This window comes from Leptosomus discolor, chromosome 13, assembly GCF_034619465.1.
Source record: "Leptosomus discolor isolate bLepDis1 chromosome 13, bLepDis1.hap2, whole genome shotgun sequence".
Taxonomy (NCBI): Eukaryota; Metazoa; Chordata; class Aves; order Leptosomiformes; family Leptosomidae; genus Leptosomus; species Leptosomus discolor.
Window position 1 is genome coordinate 8,965,075 of NC_141403.1, and position 27,091 is coordinate 8,992,165.

The 27,091-nt window shown below is 40.8% G+C and overlaps 1 protein-coding gene across 2 annotated transcripts in view; it reads right to left on the bottom strand.

The window, feature by feature from the left end:
* The window catches only part of TOX (thymocyte selection associated high mobility group box), a 212,409-nt gene that overhangs the window by 96,228 nt on the left and 89,090 nt on the right, over window positions 1–27,091 (bottom strand). For both annotated transcript variants that reach the window (XM_086472678.1, XM_086472677.1), the window contains exon 2: window positions 5,219–5,284. In XM_086472678.1, the coding sequence (XP_086328804.1) occupies window positions 5,219–5,284 (66 nt within the window). The remainder of the gene's footprint in view (window positions 1–5,218; window positions 5,285–27,091) is intronic.

Consider the following 27,091-nt stretch of genomic DNA (forward strand, 5'->3'; position numbering starts at 1 on the left):
CTGGAGCAGCTCCCTGTGAGGACTGGCTGGGGGAGTTGGGGTGGTTCAGCCTGGAGTTTCTGTGGATACTCTGTTTTTTTGAAATTAAACGACACTCAACCAGGCGGAGGGAGGTGGAATATGGTGCAAAGCAGCCCTGATGTGCAGCCAGCCAGCAGACCGACCAGGTGGCATTGCCCTCTCACTGCAGAGCAGCCTCTCAACTAATGAGCAAAAGCTTTCCAGCTTTTGGGCAGGATTGCCCTGGACTTTAGGGTAGTACGTACCCATGGGACTACACTGCACCACTTAGTGACTCTCCACCTAAGAATGCCGCTTTTCCTGAATCCTTTCCAAGGCAGCCAGCTCCTGCCTTGCTCTGCTGACTGGGACTCTCGAAGAACGACAAGAAAGAAGAGCTGTATCTTCTGGCAGGAGTGGGATACAGCACCCTGAAATTCTGGTCTACCTACAGGGAAGGACCAATAAAGAGCAAGAGAGGGCAGCTATTACATATCATTTAATCATCCCTGCTCCATCTGAATAATAGCTACCCCATTAATAGTCTAAGAAATTAGGGCATAAACATGTAAAAAGAAGTCAGGGATATCTCTAGGACCATGTGCATACGGCGGCAAAAGGCAGAGGATCCCTTTAGTTTCCTATTAACATGAAAAATCTGTCTGTTGGATGTCATTCTATCCTACTTGACCCTGGAGCTGTAGAGGACAAAACAGTTTTGATACCCATGGTGCCCACTCTATCAAAAAGCAGGCACACGTATTGCAGATAGATCTCCCTGACATAGGTCTGGGAGGGAGGAAAACGTCACCTCTGTGCAAACAGTATTCCTTTCCTCTGCTGCAGGGATTCTTCCCACTGGTGCAGTGAGGGTACTGCCCCAAACCATCAGCTCCAGGCCAGTTCTCCTCCCCTCCCTTTGGATCACGCAGGGGATTTGGCAGCTGGATTTGTTACCTTTAACATTTATCAGGGCTTAGGAAGGCTACAAAGGCGTCGAGGCTTTGTGCAACACCGTCCTGCATGACACTCTGTATTGTGACTAGGAAGAAATCCAAAATAAACAATATCGTTTTACACGGTGATGTACATGGCCAACAAATTACGGGAGGAGGAATTACATGAAGAATGATTAACCTCTGAGATTCCAACTATAGGCGCAGGGGGAAAAACAATGTATTTGTGAGAATTTGAAATGCAGAGCAGTTGGCATAGTTTTATTTTAAAATGATAAATATTTTCAGATCAAAGTGCAATTAGTGAAAACGTCATGGAGTCCTACTAGGTGTTTGTTAATATGGCTGGCACAACTCATGTAGGAGATGGCTGCAGTGCAGAGTCCTGTACTACATATACCATAACCTACAGTACAGGACTTACATGTATATATAAAATGTACACAGAGACAACATTGCCAAACAGCCTTTTGGGACAGTTTAAAAGAATATCATTAATTTTTACTGTATACTTACACTTCTGGCTCAGTTCCAGTACTGGCTTTCTGTAAAAATAATTTCAAGTATAGAATTATGCTATTTGCTTGCAGCAACATCACAGGAACAGTAGTGAGCCATATGTTGCTACTTAGCAACTTAGTCTGCAAGTCCCAAAGCATGTACTGATTTGAAAATGGAACAGAAATGATAATTGTTGAGGGATGCTGTGAGGCAACTTGTCTTGGATTACCAAGCTATGCAGATGTTTGATGTTATATAGCAAAAGGAACAAAATGATATTTTTCCTGTCCAATGGCTGAGCTTTTATTTATGTTAGCCTAAGGGGATAAATTGATTAAACCCCTCAAAATAACACAAGGTGATGTTTTTCTGGATATGAACACTTTGCACCAAAAAGAAAGAACTGAAGTGCATGTCGGTGTGCATGAGGATCCCAAAAAATCCTGCTTCTACAGTCACAAAATCCTGGAGACAGACTAGCGGAAGGAAACCCCTTGGTCTCTGGTGCTGCATATCATGACTCAGCCTGCCAACCCACCCTCCAAATAAGCTGTGTCAGAACTCTGAAATTAGAAAATAATGCTCGTGTCTGACTCAGTCAGCATGATCAGAGCTGGAACAGAAGTTTCTGATAGGACCATGCATCTCCTAACACGTGGGAATTCATATTTCAGTTAACAGTTGTGCATCCATCAATGAATGTGGAGAAATGAGTTCACTCCTCGTTCTGATAGGATTCAAACTGTCCTCTCAGATCTTGGAAGGGAACAGTCAAGTTACCGAGGGTGGGAAGGAGCCAGCACTCCTCTCGTTGAGGTCATGCAACTGCAAGGCTCAGGAGAACAGATGCAAAATGGACACAGGACAAAACTCTGTGGATGAAGTAACTAGGCTTTCCTTTGGGAGAGAACACTCTCTCTTCTCTTTTTATGGGATTATTTGTTTTACATCCAGTAACAGCGAGATGAAAATGAACACACAGTCCTGAAAACAGGGACCAGAAAATACAGTCAGATCCTTTGCTCTTCCTCTCCCTCCCCAGTAAGCTACACAATCTTGCATGCTTTGTTTTCAGAGCAGTGACTATCGTATTCTTTCCAGTTTTAACAAACAGATTGGATGTTGAGATGGTAGTCAGTTCACCAATTTTGGGTGACCACCAGACGTTTATGACTGAAATAGGAACGGCGCCCCATTACAGTCAGTGAAGACCTCACCAACACTGTCAGTGGAGAGCTGCTTAGTTTATTTGAGAAAGGACTAGCAGCTATCTATGTCCGGAACAGGTTTGGGAAGACTCCTCTTCTTGTGCATCGTTGTGCAAGTCCCAGGTTCTTGCTGAAACAAGAGAGAGGCAGGTTTCCAACACAGCCTGGCTTCCTGCTCCTAGTGTGGGTTTTTGTCTCCTTTTTTTTTTTTAAAAAAAAAAAGTTATTATTACAGGCATATATTCACTTACAAAGCCACTGCAATGGAGAAGAATCAGGTGAGAAACACAGGAAGGGTGCGACAGCCCAAGGCTGATGGCGTCTCTCAAACAGGCACAGGAGGCTTCTGACCAGTGCGCGTTTGGTCATAACGTAAAATACGGTGCCTGGCAGTTGAGCTGCCTCTTGCCACACGGATCCCCCAGCAAAGGACTGAGAGTTTCGACACCTTCCTCTGGGTTTTGAACTCCACCTGGGAGCCAGACACCCCAGAGCTCAGCTTTGCCATGGCGAGATTTTAAGTCTGTAAGCCCTTTCTTGGTTCCAGCCCTTGGTAAGCATTCAGGGCTTCCTGCCATCTTCGAATTTAGGAATGCCACATTTGATAGATATTTTTTCCTTGAAGACAAAATCATTTGCACTTTAAATATCTAGGCCGGGATGTTTAAAGGTACTTTAAGCACGTTACTTCCAACAAAACCAGTGAGTGTTAGATGCATAAAGATCTTGGAGGATCTGGACCTCGTTAGCACATGTAGAAACCACATAAAAGATTAAAACATATACTCTTAATTTTTCAATATGGCATTTAAATTATTTAAACTACATGCACACACAGTACAAAAATATCAACAGAAGAAAAATAATTCTGATGTATAATGTGGATTTGCAATTCCTTATTCAAAACTATTTAAGACAGACATAATGATTCTCTGAAAGGTAGCAGCTGCCTTATAACAGCAATCATTCACAGAGTTTGTACTTCTACTGTTTCAAACAAATTCAATTAGCCCTTGCACTTCAAAACCCTTAAGGCATAAATGAGATGATACTAGGCTGCTTTAATCTAATAGTAATACTAAAACTTGTCAGTACAGTTTCTGGATTAATGGTTAGAGAAAAATTAATAATATAATTTTTCATTTTTTAATCAAACAGTTCTATTCTAAACTACCTCTGGATCTTGGAGGGTTCTTCGCTGAATAAGTTCAATCACGCACAAATCCTAAACACAAAGTACAGTTGGTCTCTAAAGGTATTTCAGAGTAACTGCAACAGAAGGCTGGGAAGCAACACGGTGGAACATTTTAAGGACGGTCTTTTTGGTTGAACAATGTAGCTCATCTCACACAGCCTCCTGCTTCCCTGCCCTCAAATGAACCTCTGTGCCTGAAGAACCCTACTCCACGAAGACATTTAGCTGTGAATGTACTGTCGCTTTCCAAAGCTGTCGATTCCCAGGTTACATCCTGCTCATTACACACATTTACTATGCGCACAAACTTATTTCCCACCTCCTGAGGGCTCTTCGCATAATCCTACTGGTCCTGGCAGAAAGAGGTCTATCAGACCAGCCACCGCTGGGCCTGAGCTATCGCATGACCTAGACCACAAGGCTGATTATTCAGGGCAATTTCTGACACAATCTAACTGACCTGCACCACTATCACCATCACTTACTGAGGTGGAATTAAACTGACCAAAACATGTGAAGTGAATGAACGTTTCTCCCCTACATATAGATGTAGCTGCAGGTAGACAAACCAAAAATTTTAAAAATATTTTTCCTTTTTAAGAAGGAATTAAAATCATTAATTCTTAAAAATCTTTAGTATCTTCTAGTGGAAGGTGTCCCTGCCCGTGGCAGGGGCATTGGACTGGATGATCGTCAAGGTCCCCTCCAACCTAAACCATTCTATGATTCTGTGATCTTAGGGTTCAGGTGGAAAATTTTTAAATACACACCTACTATCAGAATTTAGTGTGTAGGATTCCCCAAAAGAGAAAGGACTCAAAAATACCTGTAAAGAATCCACATCACATGAAACCTTTCGGGCTGCAAGCTACAGAAGACCAAGTCATTGCCTTAACCCCACTGCTAACCACGTAATTTTGGCAACATTCCTCAGCCATAGGATTAGCATTAAAAATGCAATTCTTCAACTACAACTGGCCTACAAGTGATAATTAAAGCTATTTGTGACATGCGTAGCTTACAATGATTAACTTGTCTGCAGTCAGATAAACAAATAACCTGCACCTGTAAAGACTTTATTTCCTGAAGGTAAAACAACTGTTTAGGAAAGATCATGCTGGCAAAACAGCTGCTTGCATTCTGGAGAGGAAACAAGGTAGTATCTTTCAACAAACGCCAACTCCCGTGTTTTATCAGCTCTATCTCATTAACTGGAAACAAGGCTTAAACGCTTTGTTTATAAATTATGATTATTCCTGATTGCAGCAGTTACTGATAGTGCCACTCATTTGCAATGCGACTCTTTGAATTTGTTTAATTACAATTTGAAACAAGGCAGAGAAGATTAATTAACCCACCTGGCTGGCTGGCACATAGTCCTGGCTCGGCTCTGTCATACTCATATACATGTTCTCACCGTCAAACTGCAAAGGAAATAATAGTAAACATTCAGCAAACTGGAATATTTTTCAGCTCTGACTGAAAAAAACAGTAGCTGTAAAATAATATTACAGCCTGGTTTTAGAGACTTGTAATTGTGTGTGTGCATCTTGTCTTTGATGTTCCTGTTGTCATCCTTATTGACCCTGAATGTCAGTGATTTGGAGTAATTAGCGCTCTAGTAATTACAGCTAGCAAGCAAGAAATGAATGGTTTCCTTTCATCTACAATCTGTTTTAAAACAAAATGGCTCATTCTGTGCACCACGTATACATATTGCTGTTGGTTGTAATGAAGTACTAAGTGAATTGCACAGTTACTGAGAAAAGGAAGATGAGAATAGAAGCTGCATTAAAATGCATCTTAATGGATTCCAACTTTAGCTTCTGAGCAGAACAAGAGTTGAAATTTCAAAACAAATTAAACCCCCTTCTATTGAAATGTTCCCGTATCAGAAAGTAGGAAATACATTTCCAGACAGCTTTCAGACATCTTAATGTATGAAACAGTATACCTCCTGACCATATGGTGTAAGAGGATAGTTTGCTCGATGTGTGAATAAAGTAAACATTCATCATCAGAACTGCAAAAATACCCTTCTGTAAATGATAAATACCATTCCTGGAAACCTATACAATGCTTTTGTTGTTGTTGTTGTTCTTTTTCTCTCCTCAGCTGCAGTGCAGAAGGAACACAAGTGTGACAGAAAGGAGTTGATAAAAATCTGAAGGTCTAGATGGAGAAAACCTGTCAGAACTGAAACCTCATCCTGTACCAACACAAAGAAGTAGAAACCTACCGATTCCTTATGTAGCCTGGAAAAACGTCACCACAGCCCTCGTCACGCCTGCTCAAGTGGCATTGCCAACGGGGCAACTACAGTCCCAGAGCCCACTCACGAGCTAGGGAAAACCTTTTCAAACCTTTCAAGTAGAAACAAACAACAGCAGGAGTCCCCATCCCCACTCATCAACCACCAATTTCCAGCTGTTACGAGGTCTGTTTGAAATAACTTTCACCTGACCCCTTCTGTGAATGCTTAGAGTGACATATTTTGGACACGAGCCATTATTTCTGAGGACATGGCAGCTTTTCTAAGACGTTCCCACTACTGAGCTTGCTCTGCTCCTACGGAAGGTGGCAGTGAAACACCCCAGGGCCACTTCTCAACCCATGCTCAGCTTCTCAGGACAGTCTACCTGCAAGGTGCACTATCTTCCACTAGACCAAGGTGGCAAAGTCAAACCGTGGCTTTGGCAGACAGCTCTACCAATTTTTGCTGAGGTGGCCGAAAAGGTTTCGGCTTCCAGCTGTTCATCCTCTTTCTCTGCCAGAGGCTACAATGCTTGTAACAGCAGCAGTAAAAATGAACAAGTGCCAGCTCCTGGCACAGCAGCTGATGGTCTGCTCTTCCTGGCCAGGGCTATTTAACAGATAGTCGCAGCCTATCTGTCAGAAATCCTAGTTTCATGGGAGGAAAAGGATCATGTCAAGGGCACAGATCCACCATAGGGAAAAGAATATTTCCAAAGTCTGAGGGAATGGAGGTAGTTGGTTTAGATCATAAAAATAGGGATCGATGGCTGTTCCTTTACTGCTTCTTGTTTACACTGGTCATTTCTTTCAGCTTTCTCATTCAAGAATGTTCTTATGTAATCCAAATCAGAGTTCTAGAGAAAGATTTTTAGTGTCTGCATTGTTTGCATGCTGGAAAAAATGCATTGTTTCTTCTACTCAGATGGACAGCTGAAATTCTGAAGAGAGATTTCCCAGCCTGTGGTTGGAAATCAAGAGCCCCAGTGCAAGGCCTACCAGAGCTCAACTTATTCAGCCTGTCAGCCAAAAGGCTGAAAGGTGCCTTGATCACTGCGATTGGTACTTACACCCTGGAAAGATGTCTGATAGCAAGGTGTCAGCCTTCCTGACAGTGGTATAATGAGATCTAGTGTTGAGAAAGGGGAGTTACAGCAATGCAGTCCTGAAATAAGATACAGGTTCCTACTTTAGAAGGTAATTAAGCATTATGTCAACAGCAAACTCCTCATTTCTCAGACATTTAAAAATGAAGTTAGATTTCTTTTTCAGAAAAGATGCATTCCATGTCATATTTATAAGAAATCCTATGGACAGGATAGTTATGCTGGTTGGTTATGGTAGTCCTGGAAGCCATGATTCCTTAAGTCTCCTATCTTGAATTTCCCTCATTATCTTCATATATTTGCTGCACAACACCGCAAACATTGCTATAATTCAAATACTATGTTACTTGTGTTTAGTTGCAATGAATGTGAAGAAATTTCTTTCCTTTTCTGCACACTGGCTAAATACAGTCAAGGGTTATTTCAGTTTACTTTGCCTTCCATAATACCTGAGCCTGTGACTTCAGAATCTTTATGAAGTAAACTAGTCTTTCAGATAATTCCCTCTTTTGGATGTTTGGTCACCTGTCCTTGCTCTCAAGCCTACCATCACCAAATCTGCATTCACAGAAAAAATACTAAGGTATTTTTCCATGAATCCCGGAAATTTTCATCGTTCTATGTGTTGTTCTTGGATCATCTGCCTATTTGATCAGCGCCTTGCTACTAATGGTTGCCTCCAGCATTGATAGGATCTTGGATCTCAGCTTTTCCTGTTCGCTGCTTGTGGCCCTCTATTTAGCTCTGAAATGTTTTTGTTCTACCACAGTCTGTGGGCTTAATGTGAGCATGTGTTAATGAAACTGAAAACCAAAAGTATAACTAAAGGTAAATTTCCTGGCCTTTTGGCTTGGCCTTAAATAAGAAATGACTTTCTGCAATGTTTTGGATTAATTCGTTAGGGTAAATTATTGGAAAAATATATTGATGCACAACGCCTGTAAAATTTGAGTGACCTGTTAACGTCTAAAAACAGCAGCTGTTTGATTTAAAACTTCATTTATTCAATATTCAAACATGGAGTTTAGGCACTGCAATATTTAGCACCTGCTTGTTAGAGGTGTGCATAGATGTTGTGTAACAGGTTGTATAGTTCCTTAAGAGTTGAGGCAATCTGTATGTTTTGTAGCGTTTGCATTTGCAGGATGCAGACTGGAGTCTATTAGCTGACACTAACACTGCTGCCGTCTTAGTATTTGTACTACATTTACAGTGATATAAATTACGATCTGCCCTCAGCCTAGTGCAGCGTGGCGCATGGCTTCTTGGCAGCTCCTAGGACTTCAGATGGGAGCCTGACAAACGCCTGTAAACTCAAATGACGAAGCAGGCACACATGCACTTCCTACAGTAGGTGTTGTCAGGAGATGCCCCCTTCAAGTTCTCCATGTTTACCAAAATGTTTATAAAAGAATGAAATTACAATTTCTGTATACCAAAATGAAATAAAATGTTTACTTCAATGATGACCTGTTTATTCATCACCTCTTTTCCCAGCTACAAAAGAAGTGTGGAACACAGATGACCTACACATCCCACCCCAGCCAAAAAAAGGGTACACGAGCCTTCAATAACAAGAAGCGCAGAGACACTGACACAGCACATTGTATCTCTGCCCACCTTGCCCAAACGTGACTATCCGACATTGAAACAATAAACCAAGGAAAAAATACCACTGTTTGATCAACTGGGAGGTCCTACTCTTGTTTCAGAAGCTTCCAAAACAAGCCCCTGTACGTCAGAAATTAATATTGAAGCATTCCACCTTTTTATGCACCGCTTTGTAACACGCAGGCTCTGCAGCATGGCATCTCTCAATCCAAACCATCTCTCATTGCATGTGCCTCACCCACGACAGCTTACTCATACGACATCCACCCTGAATTCAGCTTTACAAGTGTGGTGATTTACACAACAGCAGTTCAAGCAGCCTATCCGGATCAGACTGAATCAAAAGATCAGCAGATACGACCCAAAGATGCCTCCAACCACCAGATTTTTCTTCCATCTCATACTCCATGCCTCCAAAATTGCCTTATTTTACTCATTATCCCAGTCTACAAGAACTTTGTTTTCCCTAAAGCTCCCTGCCACTCACTGTGCTTGATTTCAAGCAAAGAAACTGCACAAGCATCACTTAACCTGTGGATGATTCAGCCAACAGAACAGATGAAACACAAAGGCAGGCAGTTAAATGAACTGTCTTTTATGAACCTATGTATGATGTATATATATCATATGACATTTCATCTAAAGCTTTCCCAATGTGTCTCCAAGATCCTTCAGTATCATTAAGGGCAGATTTCAAAATCTTTCATTTTAATCTATGAAAAGTGAATGCTAATACAATATTCTGATGTGCGATAATAACTACTCTTGACAACATTTCTTTTCATATTAAAGTGTAACTGCATGAGAAGTTTGGGTGAGAGCAAACGAAGAATATGACTGCATTGTAATATGAGAGGATACATAACTGGGAGCTGGTTTTAATATATGCTCAGAATTGCATCATATTATTTATTTAAATGATTATTATAAATAAAACATACAGGCAACGCTATAGCATGGCCAGTTAGAATCTCCCTTAGAATAACCCTTTGCAAGACAAGGTACAACGTTCAGCAACCAACATGCACACAATACCCAAGCACTGTTATTAAACGCAATTCACCCCTATAACGTACATAAACCCTGGCTGTTACTGACACAAGAGCTATGACCCTGTTCAACAACAGTCCAGAGCAGCAAGGCCATGCTACCAGGCATGGATTTACCAGGGGATCCAGAGCGGGCTTTTGTCCGCCATTAGCATCAGAGTCGTACGAGGTAGTTGCGGCCAGGAAGCCTGTTTTCATCTTCCTGCTTCGACTGCGGCCAACTCTGCCAGCATTTATCGTAATGATTATGAAGCAGAAAAGCCTGCAAGAATGGTACTTTTTTATTCATTCTTTACGTGCCTCTCTACATGAAAAACACCCTCTGTGGACCATGTCAAAGACATCACAATCAGGTTGCACAGGAACAGAGACCAAAATTTCTCACGGTGACACTAATTTAAAGATATAGTCCACATACACAGAAGAATCTGGAAGACAAAAAGGAAGGTGCAAGAGGGAAGAAAAAACTAGAAGGGGTTGAAAGTCAAAGAGGGTAACTGGAAACAAAATGTATTTCTATCCTGCCAACTCTGTGTGCATATACAGTGATTATAAATGCAGAGACATACCTGGATTAGCTTCATGTAGCTGGTTCATGGGATGCACAGGTTCAACAGAGGCCTCCAGCCTAACTGCGTGTCCTCCCCTCCCCAGAGCCTACCTTCTTCTATGCCAAGTCACTCTGTCTTCATTGCCAGGGTCACCTGTGCTCTCTGGATTGCAGGGAGAATGAATTTTCACCCCTTTCTCTACCTGTCTCCTTGCTACCTCACACTTTGCTGTTGTTGAGAGAAGTGAGGGTTTATTTTCCTCCTTTTTCATCCACGGTTTTCATCTTCTGAGGGACTTCTGTATTTGCTTTCTCTTTGTACGCACATCTATACGTACCCTAAGTTCTGCAGGCATAGTCATATAGCCAAAAGAAAAAAAAAAAAATCAAGCACGTGGATCTTTGAGCTGCTTCTAGTTCATCCCGAACTGCAGCACAGTATGGTAGTACTGCATCTCGTCCAACCGCAGGGTAGGCAGGGAAGCACGATGAGTACTAGCCCATATGGCTTTTGATGCCAAAACAAGCTTGGGGCTGGGGTTTGGAGCGGGAGCAACTTTGGACACTATTTTGTGCACAAATGTATCTCAACATCGCCATCCTGAAATTTAGAGATTAAAGGTGAAGCAGCAAGGGGAGAGACGATCAAATTGGTGAAAGCTGCTGTATTTAGAAACTTCAGCTTTTGCGTACAGCCACTTGGACTTGATAACCCAGTTTCTTCAAAGGATGCTACAGATCTTCAAAGCCTACGCTATTAACCCCACAATCTAAATACAAATTTCCCCCATCTTAGATTGGAACTAGCAGCTAGATCTAAATTTAAACTTCAGCTATAGCTTTTAACCATAGTTCGCCTTGCTCTGACAGCACCCCAACACAATTCATTGTGTTTCCTTTTAAGTAAATGCTGCAGTAACATCATGTAAAAACTATTTATTTCTAGTGATTTAGTGATTTTAGTGCTTACAGCTTATAGATATCATTTGTAACTCACGCTATCTAAAAGCCACTAACTCTGAAAAAGCTTTAAAACTAGGTTGTAATTTTGTTTATTTTAAACCAAATGCCAAAAGTGGACACTGTCTGAGGCTGCTCGATGACAAACAGAGCGATATTTTGTTTTAGTCAGAGTGGCTGGAATGAAACTAAAATAATGATGGGATACAACATAAACCATCAAATGGCTACGCTAAAGAAACAGTTGATCTTGTTACGGCAACCATTAAAGATAAAACCAGAGGTGCTCTGTAAACATGACCACATGATGGAAAATCCCTTTCTTGACACAATTTGGCAAAGCGGTATGCCTGTATTAAACTGAAACTCCATTTTGTCTCCTGAACTCCATTTTGTATGCTGTACTGAACACATGTTTAAGTTTGCCCAAGACAGGTTACAGTAATGCATTCTAGACAGGCATCCTTCTCAGGAAAGGGGCTTGACATCTTGCTGAAGGACTATCACAGCAAAATTGTCAAAAAACAATCTAGTACTATCAAATTTGATTGTCTGCTATCTTCCCTCCCTCTTTCCAGGACTGTTTCTCAAAAGAGAAGAGGACTGGAAGACTATGAGATTGGGTGAAAATGCCTGAATGGAACACCATGGCAAAAAGAAGTCCAATTTCTCTGCAGAGCTGGATGTCCCTGCATGGCCAAAGCTAGCTGATTATTGCAGACTGGCATGACATGGAGAAGCCCGGTCCCACCTGGAACACTAAGAGCCCTCCAGTTGACAGAAAGTTTGATGTGTCAAGCATTAGAGGAGATGGCATGTTTCAAGACTATTATTGTTATTAACGTTAATTCTGTAACTCGTTTTCAGGAGTAAGTATGAGGAAAACCCTTTATGTCTCCTCTGCTTTTGTTTTCTTACATGTTGTCCAGTCCACACCAGGAATATGGGGTACGATGTGTTTAGCTAATCCAAGCACAGTGATGTGTAGGCTAGGCGTATTGGAGTTGGGAAGGAACCTGCCCCGGTCTTGACAGATCCCTGCAGAGCAGGAGTGAGCCACAGAGTGGGCGAGCACTGGCTGCGAGCCCCAGAGCGGTGAGCAAGGGTGCTGCTTCGCAAGGGAACGCTGTCAGACATTTCCTATGCTTAGAAAGAGCCAGAAACAGCGACGATGCTCTCCCTGCCCACAGCACCCAACGGACTTTGACTCACTCGGTGCTTGGATCGAAGCACACTAGGGCTTGCAGACTAGCACTGGACTGCGTCTTTTCCACAGCCTGGCTTCCAAAGAGGACATGTTTTGAAAACACCCTGCTTGATTCTCCTAGAATGAGTCTGGTTTTGTCTCATTTTCCATTTATAACTCATACTATTGCTTCGAAAAGTACAGGCAGGGCTGTCAAAGCTTTCTCTCAGATTTTTATGCCTGTGCCATAAATATCCAACCCAGACCTTCCACCATTACATTCCCCATGCTACCTCACTATTTACCAATCCCATTGAGAGAAAGGGGAGGAACCAGAGGGTTTGCTGAGTACGTTCTCAAAGCTGGCAAGCTGGCTGAATATCTAAATATACACTGGTAGTTAAAACCTGAATGATGGCACTACAGCACTTGTGTTTTTCCTGCACTTAATAGAGGTTAATGTGGAACCAGAGAGGAGGTGAAGGGGAGTGTTTAGCTTCCCGCTTGGAGCCTGCGTGTGTCAATGCCTGACAGAGCCTTGAAGTTGTCAGCCTGCACGCAGAGCGGGAGCTGAATGAGGTTACAGTGCTGAGCACAGCGGGCTCATGGCAGTAGGATCAGACTGATAGGAGGAGTGGTAGAGTCCAGGCACAGCGGAGTGTATCAAAGACAGCCCAGGGGAGAGCGAGTACTGTATTAGTCCTTTGTGTACATTTAAATGGAAGACAGTGAGCACGCAGAGATGAACTGTGAACTTTCTCAGCTGGGCTCCTGCTCCTTTTAACCTTGGGTGTTAAATAAAATAAAATAAAATAAACCCAAACCAACGCACTGTAGTCTGGACTCCTGTGCTGAGCTATCTCTTGCATATTGAACACCCATTAAATAAACATATCGAGATCAAAGTGGCAAGTGCTTTTGTTATTATTTTACTCAATCCACACTACATTACAGATGTAGCCACCCACTGGGAAGATTGGGTGATAAGGTGGAAAGGTTTGAACTAAGATTAGACCTTCCTTTTTCTGCCCCCAGTAGCTGAGGAAATCTGTTTAACCTGGTAGGCTTGTAATATTTTCCAACCCCAACACACCTGGCCAGTTTCAAGACAAGGTTTCATGGGAGGTGAAGGGAATTGTGCCATTGCCGTTTGGACAGGAACTGGACCAGGTAGAATGGTAAGGGAACAGGGCCCTTCCTACTTTGCATTTCAGAGCCATTTTTGTCAATATTCATCTCTGCCTCATCATTTCAAATGGTAGATTATGTAACTAAACACAGGAAGGCTTAATAAAAAGGATCTACAGAAAGCAGACAGACTACCAAAAACCATTTTTTTTTATGTATCCATGTGTAGAACCTCTTTTGTGGCAGTATGGCAGAAGAGGGACCCCATGGACCTCAGGGAATGAGTTTTGCACAACTAGGACAAAACAGTTCCCTTGGATGACTACAGCGGGAACTGTGTGCAGGGACCCATGGACAGAATTTGACCCACTATGTTATTTATGAAATGAATGGGGTATACACAGTTCCTGTGGGTAAAGCACGTCTGCTTCTACACAGCAGAATCTTAGAAATAAAATGGGCCAGAACAACAACAACAAAAGCACAAGCAAAATTCCACTACTATTCTGAAAGTCCTATGACAGAGGGTCTTGAGAAGCAAACTAAGGTGACAATTGCCAAGATCGGTAGAAAATCCTGACTGAATACTGCTATGCCTTGTGTTTAAAAGACTAGGGGAAAAAACCCCATGGCATACTTAGAAATTCAATTTAAAAAAGTTACTGGAAGGCTTGATCATCTAAGAACTTCAGCACAGCAAGTCATTTGAGCACATCCATAACACGCATTAAAGTTACCCCATTGAAGGCAATGACAGTGTGACAATATTCAAAATCAAGCACCCATTCAAGTATGTCACGATATAGGACCCAAGAGCTCAGAAATTTACAGGTACAGGCATAAAATACTGAAATATGTGCCAAATTCAAATGGGACAAATCAGCTTAAATTTCTGGTAAAATAAATTATCTAGCACAGTCTGATGGAATCTCATTAGGTACAACCAATTTAGACCTGGAGAAAGCAATAACAAAACTGACTAATTGCAAGGATTTAGTAAAACATGGACATCTGTTAAATGACAAGGGTGTCGCAGGGCTGATAGACAATTGTAGTTTACCAAAACAGCTACCACAGCAGCCACGTAGACAATCTTACTTCCATCCGCAGTTACTCTAGTATATGAGGAGCTCCATTAATTTCAACAGGATTATTTTCACTAAGAATGTCACAAACGTTTATTTCCCTGCCTGGATCAAACAAGAAGCTGGAGCCCCCTACATGTTCAAAAGAGGAATTTGAAGCAACATTGAGTTTTTATGTTTATAGTTGCAACAAAGATTTAAAAGCTTGACAAGGCTTGTAGCATGACTTATTCCTTTGCTAGAATGGTCTACAGATCAAACCGAGATACGCTGACAGAGCAATGTAGAGAAGTCTGCAGTATTCTATCCCAAAACGGGTCATTCAAGAGTAGATGTAGTTAGAAATGCTCAAAATATTACTCAAAAGCAGAAGAAGAAAAGTTATTTCACTTTTTTTTTCCTCATAGACTTCAGTGAAGATGTGTCCTTGGGGTAATGAAATCACTTATCAGTTCTCCAAAATTCTAAGTGTTGTATTTACACCTTTTAAGATAAAGTTTGATCTTCAAGATTACAGTTCATTTTAGGACTAAATTATTCCTGTTTTCATCTTTTGTTTCCGTTTTGCCAAGTAGCACACTTAACTTTTTTGTTAAAGATTCGGCAATGGTGCTTCCTTTATACGTTCGTTATTTTCTTTTAACAGGAAAAAAAATAAAAGACCAGTCTGTGCAAATATATTTCAATTTGTTCTCAGGTTTGAAGGTGAAGAGTTAAAATATAAAGTTACAGGTGTACCTGCCACTGTCACACCGAAACCCTTTAAAGTTGAAAAATGTTCCACCTCCTCCTCCCTCCAGCTTGAAGAAAGAGTGCTACCCCTCAGCGCTGGCTCCTGCTTTTCCCATCAACACACTCTGAATCCATTACTGCTACACATTCCTCACAGCAAACCAGACAGCAGAAGTTACTCAAACCTGGCATTATCAGCACCATGGCTGTTGTCTTCCCAAGAGGCCATGCATATCAGCATGAGGCAGTTACATTCACACTGGGAGGAAGCTCCCCGGGCAGGCAAATCCATCCCCCACGTAACAGAACAGCACCCACAAAAGCTTATTGTGAAGTCCTGCCTTGGCTGCAAGTCCAGCAATGGTGTTCCCGTGCATTTTCCCCTTTGTTTCAAACTCTTCAGCAATTTTACTGTTTTATCTTAAGACCATTTTCCATCCTTCCAGTCTGCTGAACCTAATGACTCCTAATTTTTAATAACACTCATGAACACACTTAAAGACAGATACTCTGCCCTTTTCTTCAGGAAACCCATTTTAGATTCCTTTCTCTGACAACATGCTTTTTTCCAAACATTTCTCCATTTGTAACCACTTGAGTGCTTCCCTTTATGGATATCCTTTTCAGCATCTCATGTGCTGCCCAAAATGAACGCAGTGCTCTAGCCAGCCGTGGACAAATCTCACCACATTCTCTATTCCCAGAGTTCATCCAGACTGTGGGTTTGCAGCAGCCTCTTCCTCCCTGCACACTTAATTCAGAAAATGCTCTATTTTTTCCAAGTCCTTAACAAATGAAACCTCTGAAAGCTGCTCCTAACCAATACAGTAGCACAGAAAGTTGCCAGGTAATTAGGGCAGATATCATGATTTATGACAAACAGCAAAGATCTAAACTCTACAGATTTTGGCCCGAGTTAGAGCTGTATGTTGGGGGGTTTTTGTGTGGGTTTTTTTTTCCAGATCAAGCATTCACAAGATGAATCTTAAGATGAAACTGTATTTTAAACATCTTGCATGAGAAATGAAAATGGCACTTTTGCCAGCAGAATGTGGCAGTTCAAGCCCACAGCAGCACTGCAGGAAACCCTAGTTCAGTCCCACTCTGCCATTCCCTCACATACCAGACCGGGGACAGTCTTCCTGTGTCACTTCTTGGGGCTGTTAGCTTCCTAAAAATACTTGCTGTAGACTGGAAGTCGTCTCTCTCACACCTAGCTGAGCGCTCTCCCCCACAGGACATTACTTTCTGGTATTGGTCTTCCCAGTTTTAAACAGAAATCACATCCCAGCCCTTAGAAATTCTTAAGAAAGAACTGAAAAAAACCCTGGCAATTATGGATTTGTCGAACGAATATTGACAAGACCGTGTCACTTCAAAATTTCCAGCCTGATGTTCTTCTGGAGTCCCCAAATGCAGCAAAACAACCTGAGCTCTGTTAACACTGGAACGGGCCGTGCAGAGACAGGAGGGAAGTACTTCATTTTCACCACTTACCACGACAGGAGCTCGGGTGGGGGCTCCTTGCCGAACAGCCAGGCTGCAGCAGAGCTCGATCCACTTGCAGTCATTCCCCTCACACAGCCACCCCAAGGGATGCAGTTGCTCTGCACCCCATGGCCAGGGGTTACGGACACGGTGGCCACGGGTTCCCTTCACCTTGGCCAGCATTAAACTACCAGGCCCTGCAAAGTGGGCGTCAGCACTTTTGAACTGCACCGTGGCATCGACGTAACAACAAAACCCCTGAATTACAGAAGTGTTGCTTTTTGAACGGATAAGCTCCAGCGCACTGAAATCAAAGCAAAATGTAGCATTTGCTAATCTTACTATAATTATAACAAACTATGTTAGAACCACTGTTAATGAGCTAACGTGATCTTTAAATAAATGTATAATATAACAATGTGATTAAAGATTGATGGAGGTGTTCTTATGCTTTTATGATATAAAAATTGTTTATTAGCTTTTGATGTTTCATTTTCCTCACAGCTTCACAATATCTGCTTCTGTTTTACCCAATTGTACAATAATTGTTTAACTTCAGCAATCTCATGGCCTAGTCAGACTCTTTAGCCACTTTATTAATCAAGAAAGTACTCTGTAACAGTAATGTCACAGAAAGTATGCCTTATCATTTTTGTGTCCTCCCTGTATAAACTACTGAATTACTGATACACCGACCTCTGGATTTGATATAATCTGTGATGAAAATTATCATAGTCTTCTATGCTTAAAGACAATTAAGTGAGTGCACATTAAACTTGAAATAAATGTCTTGAATAATTTTTGTTTTAAAATGTTCTTTGGGTCTGGAAGACTGAAATACATATTAACAGTTTAAATTTATGGAACAATCCACTGAAAACTACAGCTTCAATGGTAATACCTAAGATTATGTCTCTACTGTATCTACCTAGAATAAACTTTCTTCACATGGTCAAACTCATTTCCAAACGAAACTTTCCCAATCTAAAATAACTTAACTCTATGGTTATCAGCTAAAAAAAAAAAAAAAAAAAAAAAAAAAGAAAAAAAGAGACAGAACAAAAAGAAAAAAAGAAAACAAATGGGCAATTCATGCTCTGATCTGCAGATACACAACCTCAGCAGAAACACAACAGCTCCACAAGCATTACAAAAACCAGATTTGGCTCCGCCCCTCTCACATTAAAAGGCAATTAAAAGCACCAGTTGCAATAATCATATATTTGCTGATGGAGTAAAATGTCCTTGATTTGAATGGAATTCAGAACGAAAACACCTTTTCACAGACAGGGCCTGTACCAGAGTACTGGTCTGTGCTGGTATAACCCAATTGATTTCAAGATTACCATTGAGTAGAATACCCATTGAGCAGGCCCAGGAAATTAAGCTCTACCTGGAGCACAGTTTGCTTTATTTCTCATTTTTAAGGAAACCAGTAAACGGGCTCATGCATTCAGCACGTAGCCTCTTTTGGTGTCAGCAACAATCTGTTTTGTAATATTCTTCTAAGAGAAGTATTAAGAGGCTCCAGGGTTTTGCAGAGGTTCCAGAGTCTCAATAGCTGACTTCATAAATAGCTAGTCATATGGTATCACTGCTTCTTTCTGCGCTCTGCAGTTCTTGTAATACTCCCAACTTTCCCTTATGCCAGCGCCTACAAGTCAAAAGTTCAGAAATAATAACAGAGTACAAAAATCTGCCATCATTAGATTCATGTCTTGATAGAAAATTAATTCGGTGTTTTATCCATTCATTTGAAATAGTAACTACTGCCTTGCAAAGTATAACGGAGATTAATTTTTCAAGATTTTCAGATCATATTAGTAATACACAACATAAGTGTTTTGACACGTCTAATAGTTTTACTGATAATCAAGATTTTGCAGTTCAGAAGTTTTTAGCTACGTGAGCCCTTACAAGCTAAACTAGTCAGAACATTGATTTAAAAGCAGAGGAAGTATTTTATGCATTACACTGCATCACTGAAGATCTTTTGTTAACAGAGAGAACAGTGTGAATTATGTATCTGATTTTATTTCTTACTGCTAAACACAGCTCACTGACAACGCGTAACCAGCTCCTTTTAAGAATACAAAGCAAAAGCAATGTCATGTATGGTATAGCAGGTAATTCAGTGTCTTAGGATTAGTCAAGACATTTATCAAGCAGCCACCAAGGACAGCAAAGTTCAAGTCCAGGCTCATCAATAATACATAAATAAACTGAACAATTAGGTACAAAGTGGCTATCTTGTCAGGCAAAGGTGGTCCAGCAACACTCCTCTACTAGGAATCACTTGCCTTTTTTCTGATAGCTGAACACAAATTTATGCCTTTGCTCTTTAATCAGCGGTCTGAGGAAGAATATATTCCACTTTTTCCAGTAGATGGCTACTACAGCATCAACTTCAACTGTTTAACATGCAAGTTTTGCATAAACATTCATCCCCAGTGTACAACGTCACCAGTGGGCATTGCTGTAAGACCGTCCCGACTACTCAGATGCACCAGTTCCTAGGAAAGGGTAGATGAAAGCGGTCAGGCTTACATCTGGCTTACACAACAACACATCTTAAAAGGCAAATCTGTGTTAGTAAGTGTCAAAATACGAGACATTTGGTCCTTCTTTACCATCCAGAAACTCAAATTTGATTTTCTTTTCCCTGCTGGCCTGCACATTTCAGACAGAAAACAAGGAGACCAGAGGTACGAAGGGCCATTACTGTTTTCCCCTCAGCCAAGCAAAACAAAAGCCATCTTCATTTCATTTAGTATCAACAAGTAAGCAAGCAAACTTAGTCCAAATAAAATCTTTTCATATGCATGATCTACCTCAGCTCAGAAATTACGAACATTTGAAGCAGAGATTTCAGGATTTAACTCAGAATGAAAATAATATTTACCTAATACGATGTCTTTCATGCCCAAGTACTCCAAAGTGCTCTGCAAATACTGACTAAATTCTGCCCTTATTCTGTGTTCAGTGCTCCTTGAGTCCAGTAGCCGTTTTGAGGGGTATACACAAAAGAAGACTTCAGGCCTTATAGACTTTGCTCATGGAAAAATAAATTACCAGTGAAACATAGCCACTTCTGTAATGAAAACGGGACATTGCTCAGAAATAACTTCCAGTGCAGCATAAAATTCAGAAAATACACATTTCCCTCGCCACACAGCCAAGCAATGTGGATGAACTGAAGAGGTCTGCAGTGACTTCACTGCATGGTCATCGTACCTCAGCTGAACAAGACGGGCAATTGTAAGACTACTCACTGTCATTTTACTCTAGGCTCATTTTAGTGAGCAGCCCTTCAAACACTTTGCATCCGAGCACCTTTGAAAATGGTACATTTGTGTCTTGTCCAAAGACAGGCAGAGCCTGAAGAGTAATATTTCCCTGCCACTTACAGGGGAATCTACTTCTCAGACCCAGAAAGTCACCTCTATGTCTTCCTGGACCTCCTACCCTGTTCATGCCGAAGCAGGCAGATGACAGCTAATGCAAGCACAGCACCTGCAGAAAGACGAGGGTGCAGTCTGGATGAAAGGAGGAAGCAGAGCTGGCTGGGAAAGACTGCATCTTGCCTAGGGAGTGAAACGAGATTGAAACGGAGGGAAGGCGGGTGTCAAAGCTGAACTTCCAACTGTAGAAGCAGGTTTCCATGACAGACCAGCTGAGCTGTCTATATGATGTGCGTACTTTTTCCCACTGACTCCATGACAAATGTATCAAACTTAAGATGCATGAGATGACTCTTAACTATTGCACACATTGAAGTGAACAGGATGGTGTAAAGTGTGCAGCGTGCACTACCTCTTCTCCAGTACCAGGCGTCCTCTCCGCTCTCTGTCCCTGAGGAGCTGAAATGGCACTACTGAGGCATCAGGAAGCTGCAGCAGAATCCCTGTTCCCCGCTTCTCCTGAGGATCAATGGCAGGGATTATGAAGCAGCCCAGGGATGGCTTTGCCTGCTGTATTAAAGGATTCCCTCGCTTGACGGAAACAGTGTTGTGCATGTGACACTTTTCCCAACAGTAGGAAATAATAAAGAGTGGGCTGGATTATGGGGTAGGGATGCAGGTGTTTTATACAGCTCTGCCTGCAGAATCAAACTGAAAAAAGCAGTCATGAAGCGTCTTCCCAGTGAAGAATTTCATGGTTGCAGTCAATCTACGGACAGGCTGATGGCACTGCAACATGAAGTTATTGCACCCCTGCCCACAAATCCAACCTACTATTTATTAGTGCAGACTGCTAGTGAAAGAAGAAACAGTTTAGCACAATGTTTAAGAAGTGAACTAGACTTCTGAATTGCTATAAGATAATTTGCACCCAATTTATGAGTTTTTGCAGAGCCATGAGATGCCTTGATCTGTTTCATGTAAAACTTGCCTGAAAATATGTTTCTTAGAGTGAAGCATGAGGTGATAAAAATGTGATTAAGGTGTGCTAGCAATTTTATTTTGGCAACTTTATGCTGTGCTTTTGAATTCCAGTATATATAATGTTCAGCTTTTTCAGTTGATAGTCTATCAGCTAAAGTCTCTACATATACAAACATTAATAAACTCACAGATAATAAAATAAAAGCAGCCTAAAACTACATGCTATAATCTCTCTCTTTAAAAATAACTGTAGGAAGTCATAATGTATAGTTTATAATTACGATATCCAAAGAATTTCTGTTCAGTGAAGCCAAAGGAAATTGCTTACTACAGAACTAAGAATACGATAAAAAGAAAATTAGGCACTGGCCCTGAAGCTCAAAACCAGAGTAGATCACATATTTCCTCAAGCAGAAAGGGAGACTCATTTTTCAGGGGAAAAAAACCCTCTCACAATAATGTTAAAACACAGAATTCCAACTACGTAACCAGAAGACGCAGGTTAACAGTGAAAAAAAACAGTTTCAAAACCCCCTAAATTGTAAACTACTTTCCTAGGAGGCCTTTCAACAATAAGCCTAAAGTAATTGTGGGAATCAGTTTCTAATTCGAAGCTTGGACCTCTCTTTTCTGTGTAGAAAATTCACCCCAGCCAGAGTACTGCATTAATTAATACAGTTGGCATAACACAAGACACGTTTCAAAGTTTCTTATCAGTATGTCCCTGTAAAACATAACTGAAAATCAACCTTCAGGGGGTTATAGTAAACAAATGCTCAGTGGAGGCAAAAAAATAACAATCTCCAAGTATAACTATGGCTTTAATATCTGTATGTGTGAAAATACTTTATCCTCTAACAAAGAATTAATCCATGAAAAGCTTCACTGAATATTTTCTTGTACTACTCACATTTACGAAGGTGATTTCTGGAGCCTTAAGGAGAGTTAATGCACTCTCAGACTATAATCAATGAAAACAGCATGATTTACACAATCTATGTTCTTTGTCAAATTTAACTAGTGTATCACTGCAGAAGATCTTTTCGCTGACAGGCGCTTACTGTGTGATGGAGATGCTGGAATCCTCCTTACCCTGGTTGTACCTGGCATGCTGTGCTGTCCCTGCACAATGATAAAATGGAAACTCGCAGGACAACCACAGGCTATCCATCTCTGCTGCTCGTGGATGTGGCTCACTGAAGGTATGTAGGAATAGTCGTAGAAGTAAAATGAAAGTAAAGTAGAATTTGACAAATATCTTACCCAAGTCCAAGAAAAAAATTCAGTCTCTCAGATCTTCACAATTAAACGACAATTACAGCTGATTGCCTGGTCGGTGCCCGCTACCACTCTCTACCTATAGATGAGGATTACTATAGGAATCACAGTGTATCTAGTGACTGGCAGTTCCCCGATTTTAAAGTGTCCATTTAAGAAATGGGAGTATTTCACTGCCCTCATCCATTTTCCATCTCTACTGGGAAAGAAAAAACAAGAAACTCATCCCCCCAGAATAGGAACTGGGCAAACCACTGCTTGCCCAAACCACATGTGTGAAACACACACACGTTCACAGCGCTACTGGCTTACCTGAAGTTAGGGCACTGTTCTTACTTCCCCCTGTCTGTGCTTGCTCACATCCTGAGTCTTTAAAGCACAAGGAAAGCCATGCAGACAGAGAAGGCACATCCTTGGAAAGCCACATCAGGCCAAAGAACTGATTTTTCCCTGTTGCTCCCGAAGATGCAGAATTACTTATGCAAGAAAATAATACTGTTGTGAAACCTGTAAGAAGTTGTTGAAAGAGGCTCTTCATAAGGAAGATTCACTTGGAAATCACATTATTTCACACTGAACAAGTAACAAACAACTATTATGACTTCTCTGTCAGTGACTTATAATAATCTAAGCGATTGCAAAATTGTCAGCCTAATTACAAGGAAACGCTGTATTTGTATTTAACTGTTTTGCAGTTTATCTTTTACCTCTTCAACCCAATCTAAAGGCTGGCGTGAAGATTGCATGGGACTTTTTGGTCATTTCACTTCCCATCAGATCCTTTCTATTCTCCAGCAATATATTCTTATATTTGTACTTGCTCCAATATTCAGATAAAAACAGAAGTCAAGCAGTGAGTACACTTCAGGTAGCAGAAAGTTCAAAGCAGGGGATAGCTTAGAAATTGTTGCAAAGGTAGTTATTGAAAAAGATAAAATACATCTTATTTTAAGCAAACTATTCTGAGGGATGGGATAAGGGCTTATTAGAGAGGAGATGAAATTTTTTTCTCTTCTAATCTGGTTAACATCTTCTGAAGAAAGCCACAGGGAGCACTTATGTTTGGAATCTGCACAATAGGAATTGTGGTATCTGCTACAGCATTTATCCTTCTGCAAGCCATCACATAAGTAAATGAGTAAGGAATCATTGTGTGGTTTTACAGTGAGGACTGAGAATTATTTTGCTTGACAAACCTAAGCCATCGTTTTTAACCAATTTGTCCTTGACTGTCTTGATGCTTCACTCCTCAATGGAGGGTGAGTAAGGCTGTGTTTCCTTGGAAAACTAATTTCCACAAGAACACATGCAGAGAAGGAGTTAAAACTGAAATGCATTGAGTCGTATTCAGCTCTTCAAGACTTAACATAGCACCGAAAAAGGACTACTATGAATGGCCAAAATGACTCCCGAAGTTCTACAGAGGGAAGAAGAAAAAACCCAAAACAAAGCTCATGGGCAGGGCGGGAGGTTAACAATAAGGGTAACAGTAAGGCAAATGTTAATATGATTTAATGGGTTCAGAAGTTCAAAAAGAAAAATATACAAAAAAAGGAGACCAGGCATTCGAATTGAGCTTTCACATACCGTACTTCTCATGTAAATCTCTGCCAAACAGTCATTAAGATTCTACGGTTCAAAAAAAGATACATACTAGAGGTACGCGTTTCAGCGGCTGTAGTATCCACTGCGTTTCTCCTTCGAAGCATCACTGCATAAGCTTAGTTGGTGTGTGTACGCACACACACATGCAAATTACAGGAAATATTTTTCACATTGTACTAATAACTTCCATTGATTTTTCAGGAAATACAACAATATGATACATTTTGGAAGGAGTGTGTTTAGTTCCATTTGAAAATGAAGCCCTATCAGTCACAATAAAATGGAATTTAAAAGGTTATATCATATTTATGCATTTACTAAATATAAAAATCAACATATGGTGCAATGTTACCATATGTTTGATTTTGCAAGAGCAGATTTCCAATGTGGTAGTAGAGTTCCCCACAACAACAGATCATTAGCTTTGAATTCCTTTTAAAACTCTTTTTGAAAGAAAACAGGCAAAAAGTATCCAAGTATAAGAGAGACACATGATCTATATGTCATATCTACAACAGATAACAAGGTATTAAATGGATACCACAATCTACATTTGCACAATGCATATATAATATGTACTTATTCTACTAAGATCTCTTATTGCTCGCAATACAGGAGTGAGGATTTTCTGATCTACTAGGTGTGTGAATTTGAAAAATACATCAAAAGAGCCAAAGTTCTGATATGAAACAAGAACTATAAAAAGCTTCTTTCAAAATAAAATCAGGAGGAAATATTCTTTTTTATTGTTGTTCACTGAGAGATTATATGAAAGCCACAGTTTGATCTGGTCAATTTTGGTTTGGACTCCTGCCATGGATCACCTCTAATGCAGTTTGGATATTCTGCAATAAATGTAAGTGCACTTTAAATTTAAGAATAAATTACAAGCTGTCAAATATTTTACAGAACACTGTTCATATATATCAGATTTTTAAATATTTAAGCAGAAGCACTGGTGATCTGTTGAGCTACACTGCCGTACGCCTGGCTTTGGTTGCTTTAAAAAACATCTCAGCTCCTTCCTGAAGGGATAAATATTGCCACTGGACAGCCAGGGAAAAATCTGGAAATTGAATTCTTGGTCCTGCTTTTGATTTCCCTATGTGGACTTGGGTTAAATACTTCTTTATGCCAATGTCAGCAAAATAATACAAAGATATAAGATCAATCCCTATTTTGAGTGTTTTGTGGAAGACTTAGTTTTAAATGTCTTTTGAAAGCTCTTTGATCTCTGGTGCCAAGCTGTCAGAAAAAGCAGCCAAATAAATGCAAAAATACCCTATAACTACTTTTGCTTTGGTGTCAGCAGCGTCTAAAACGGGTCTATTTATCTATTCTGCTAATATTTAGGAACATCTGTAAAGTGTTACAGGCGAGTGAACTACAGCTGATATTTGAGAATTCAGGTTGGTTAATTAAAGCTGGCCAAACTCACTTTTAAGCAGTGAACCAAAACAACATTCAATGAGAGACTGGAACATGTAATCTAAGAGGTAGAGCAGTAAAAACTACAACAGACATAAAAGAAAAGCAGTACCACCCACATAAGGAGCAAGTCACTGAAAAGGTGAAACTCGGGCCTTTTCTCTTGTGGGTGTCTTCCCTCTACGGTACAGAGTGGGCAGCAAACACACAATGGAGTCACTCAAGCAAGGACCAGCCATGAGTGTAGCACAGCCAGAGACTGTGAAAGTAGTTGACCATTCCGTAAAAAACAACATGAGCATTTTTGGAAACCAAAAAGAAGAGGCCTCCATCACCTCACATCTGTGCTCACACAACACTTAAGATTCAGGCCAGCTTCACTTCGGGTTTGTAAGACCAGCATTCTCCAAATTAAACGCAGCCAGCTAGAGTATAGTCTCCAAAACCACGAACGTTCAAGTCAGAGCAAAGATTAGAGAGACTTGACAATGTCAAGGATTGTCTCCTGAACAAAGGAATAATAATGGCTCCCGCACAGCAGCTGGCATCATGGCCTTTGACAGATGATTCCAAAATGGCCCCTGAGCCTTTCTGCTCGACTTACTTTATTCTCCAGATCACAGCTAGAAGTGCTCCTTTCCCTCTTGTGCTTGAAGACATAACATTAGCTGAAATCGAAGAAAAGTCATCTCCAACTTTGTCAAGCATAACTTTGTTGGCATGATTGCAGACAAGGCCCTGTAGATCTGGATCACCCAATCTACAAAAATATTTTAACTTTCTTTTAGCAAGAAGTGTTCAAATCTGCTGCCAAATGCTACCAGAGATCATGAATCTGTTCAATGCTACAGCAGTGAGAAGAAAATATCTCTGCATCTTGTGCATATGCTAAATGATTGGAAAGACTCCCACGTTTACTTCTATGGACTTCAGATAAGGCCTCGAATGGAAAAGAGATTAACCAGGTTTGCAGGGGAAGAAAATTAAACTTCCACTCATGTAGAATGGACTGTGTACAAACAATTTGTTCAGAGGAAAGGGCAGGATAAGAAACTAAACTGAAATGGGAGAATTTATAGTTAAGCAGTGAAGAGCAAGGGAAATAAGTTAAATTCATGAGGAAATTACACTGACAAGTATATAGGGGGGAAATACTTGTGATGTAACTGCTAACTCATAAGAAGTACAAAATCAAGATAAATTTACTCTTCCAATGAGTTCAGCTTGTAACATTCAGCTTCGAATTACAGATTTCAACAATGTCAAGTTCAGGCAGGATCACGCATTTTACCACCATCCACTTTGGTGACGGATTTGTACAATTAACTCCGCCAAAATCTTACAGATGTCGTTAAGCAGGTAACTGGCCATAAATCAAAAAATCCGT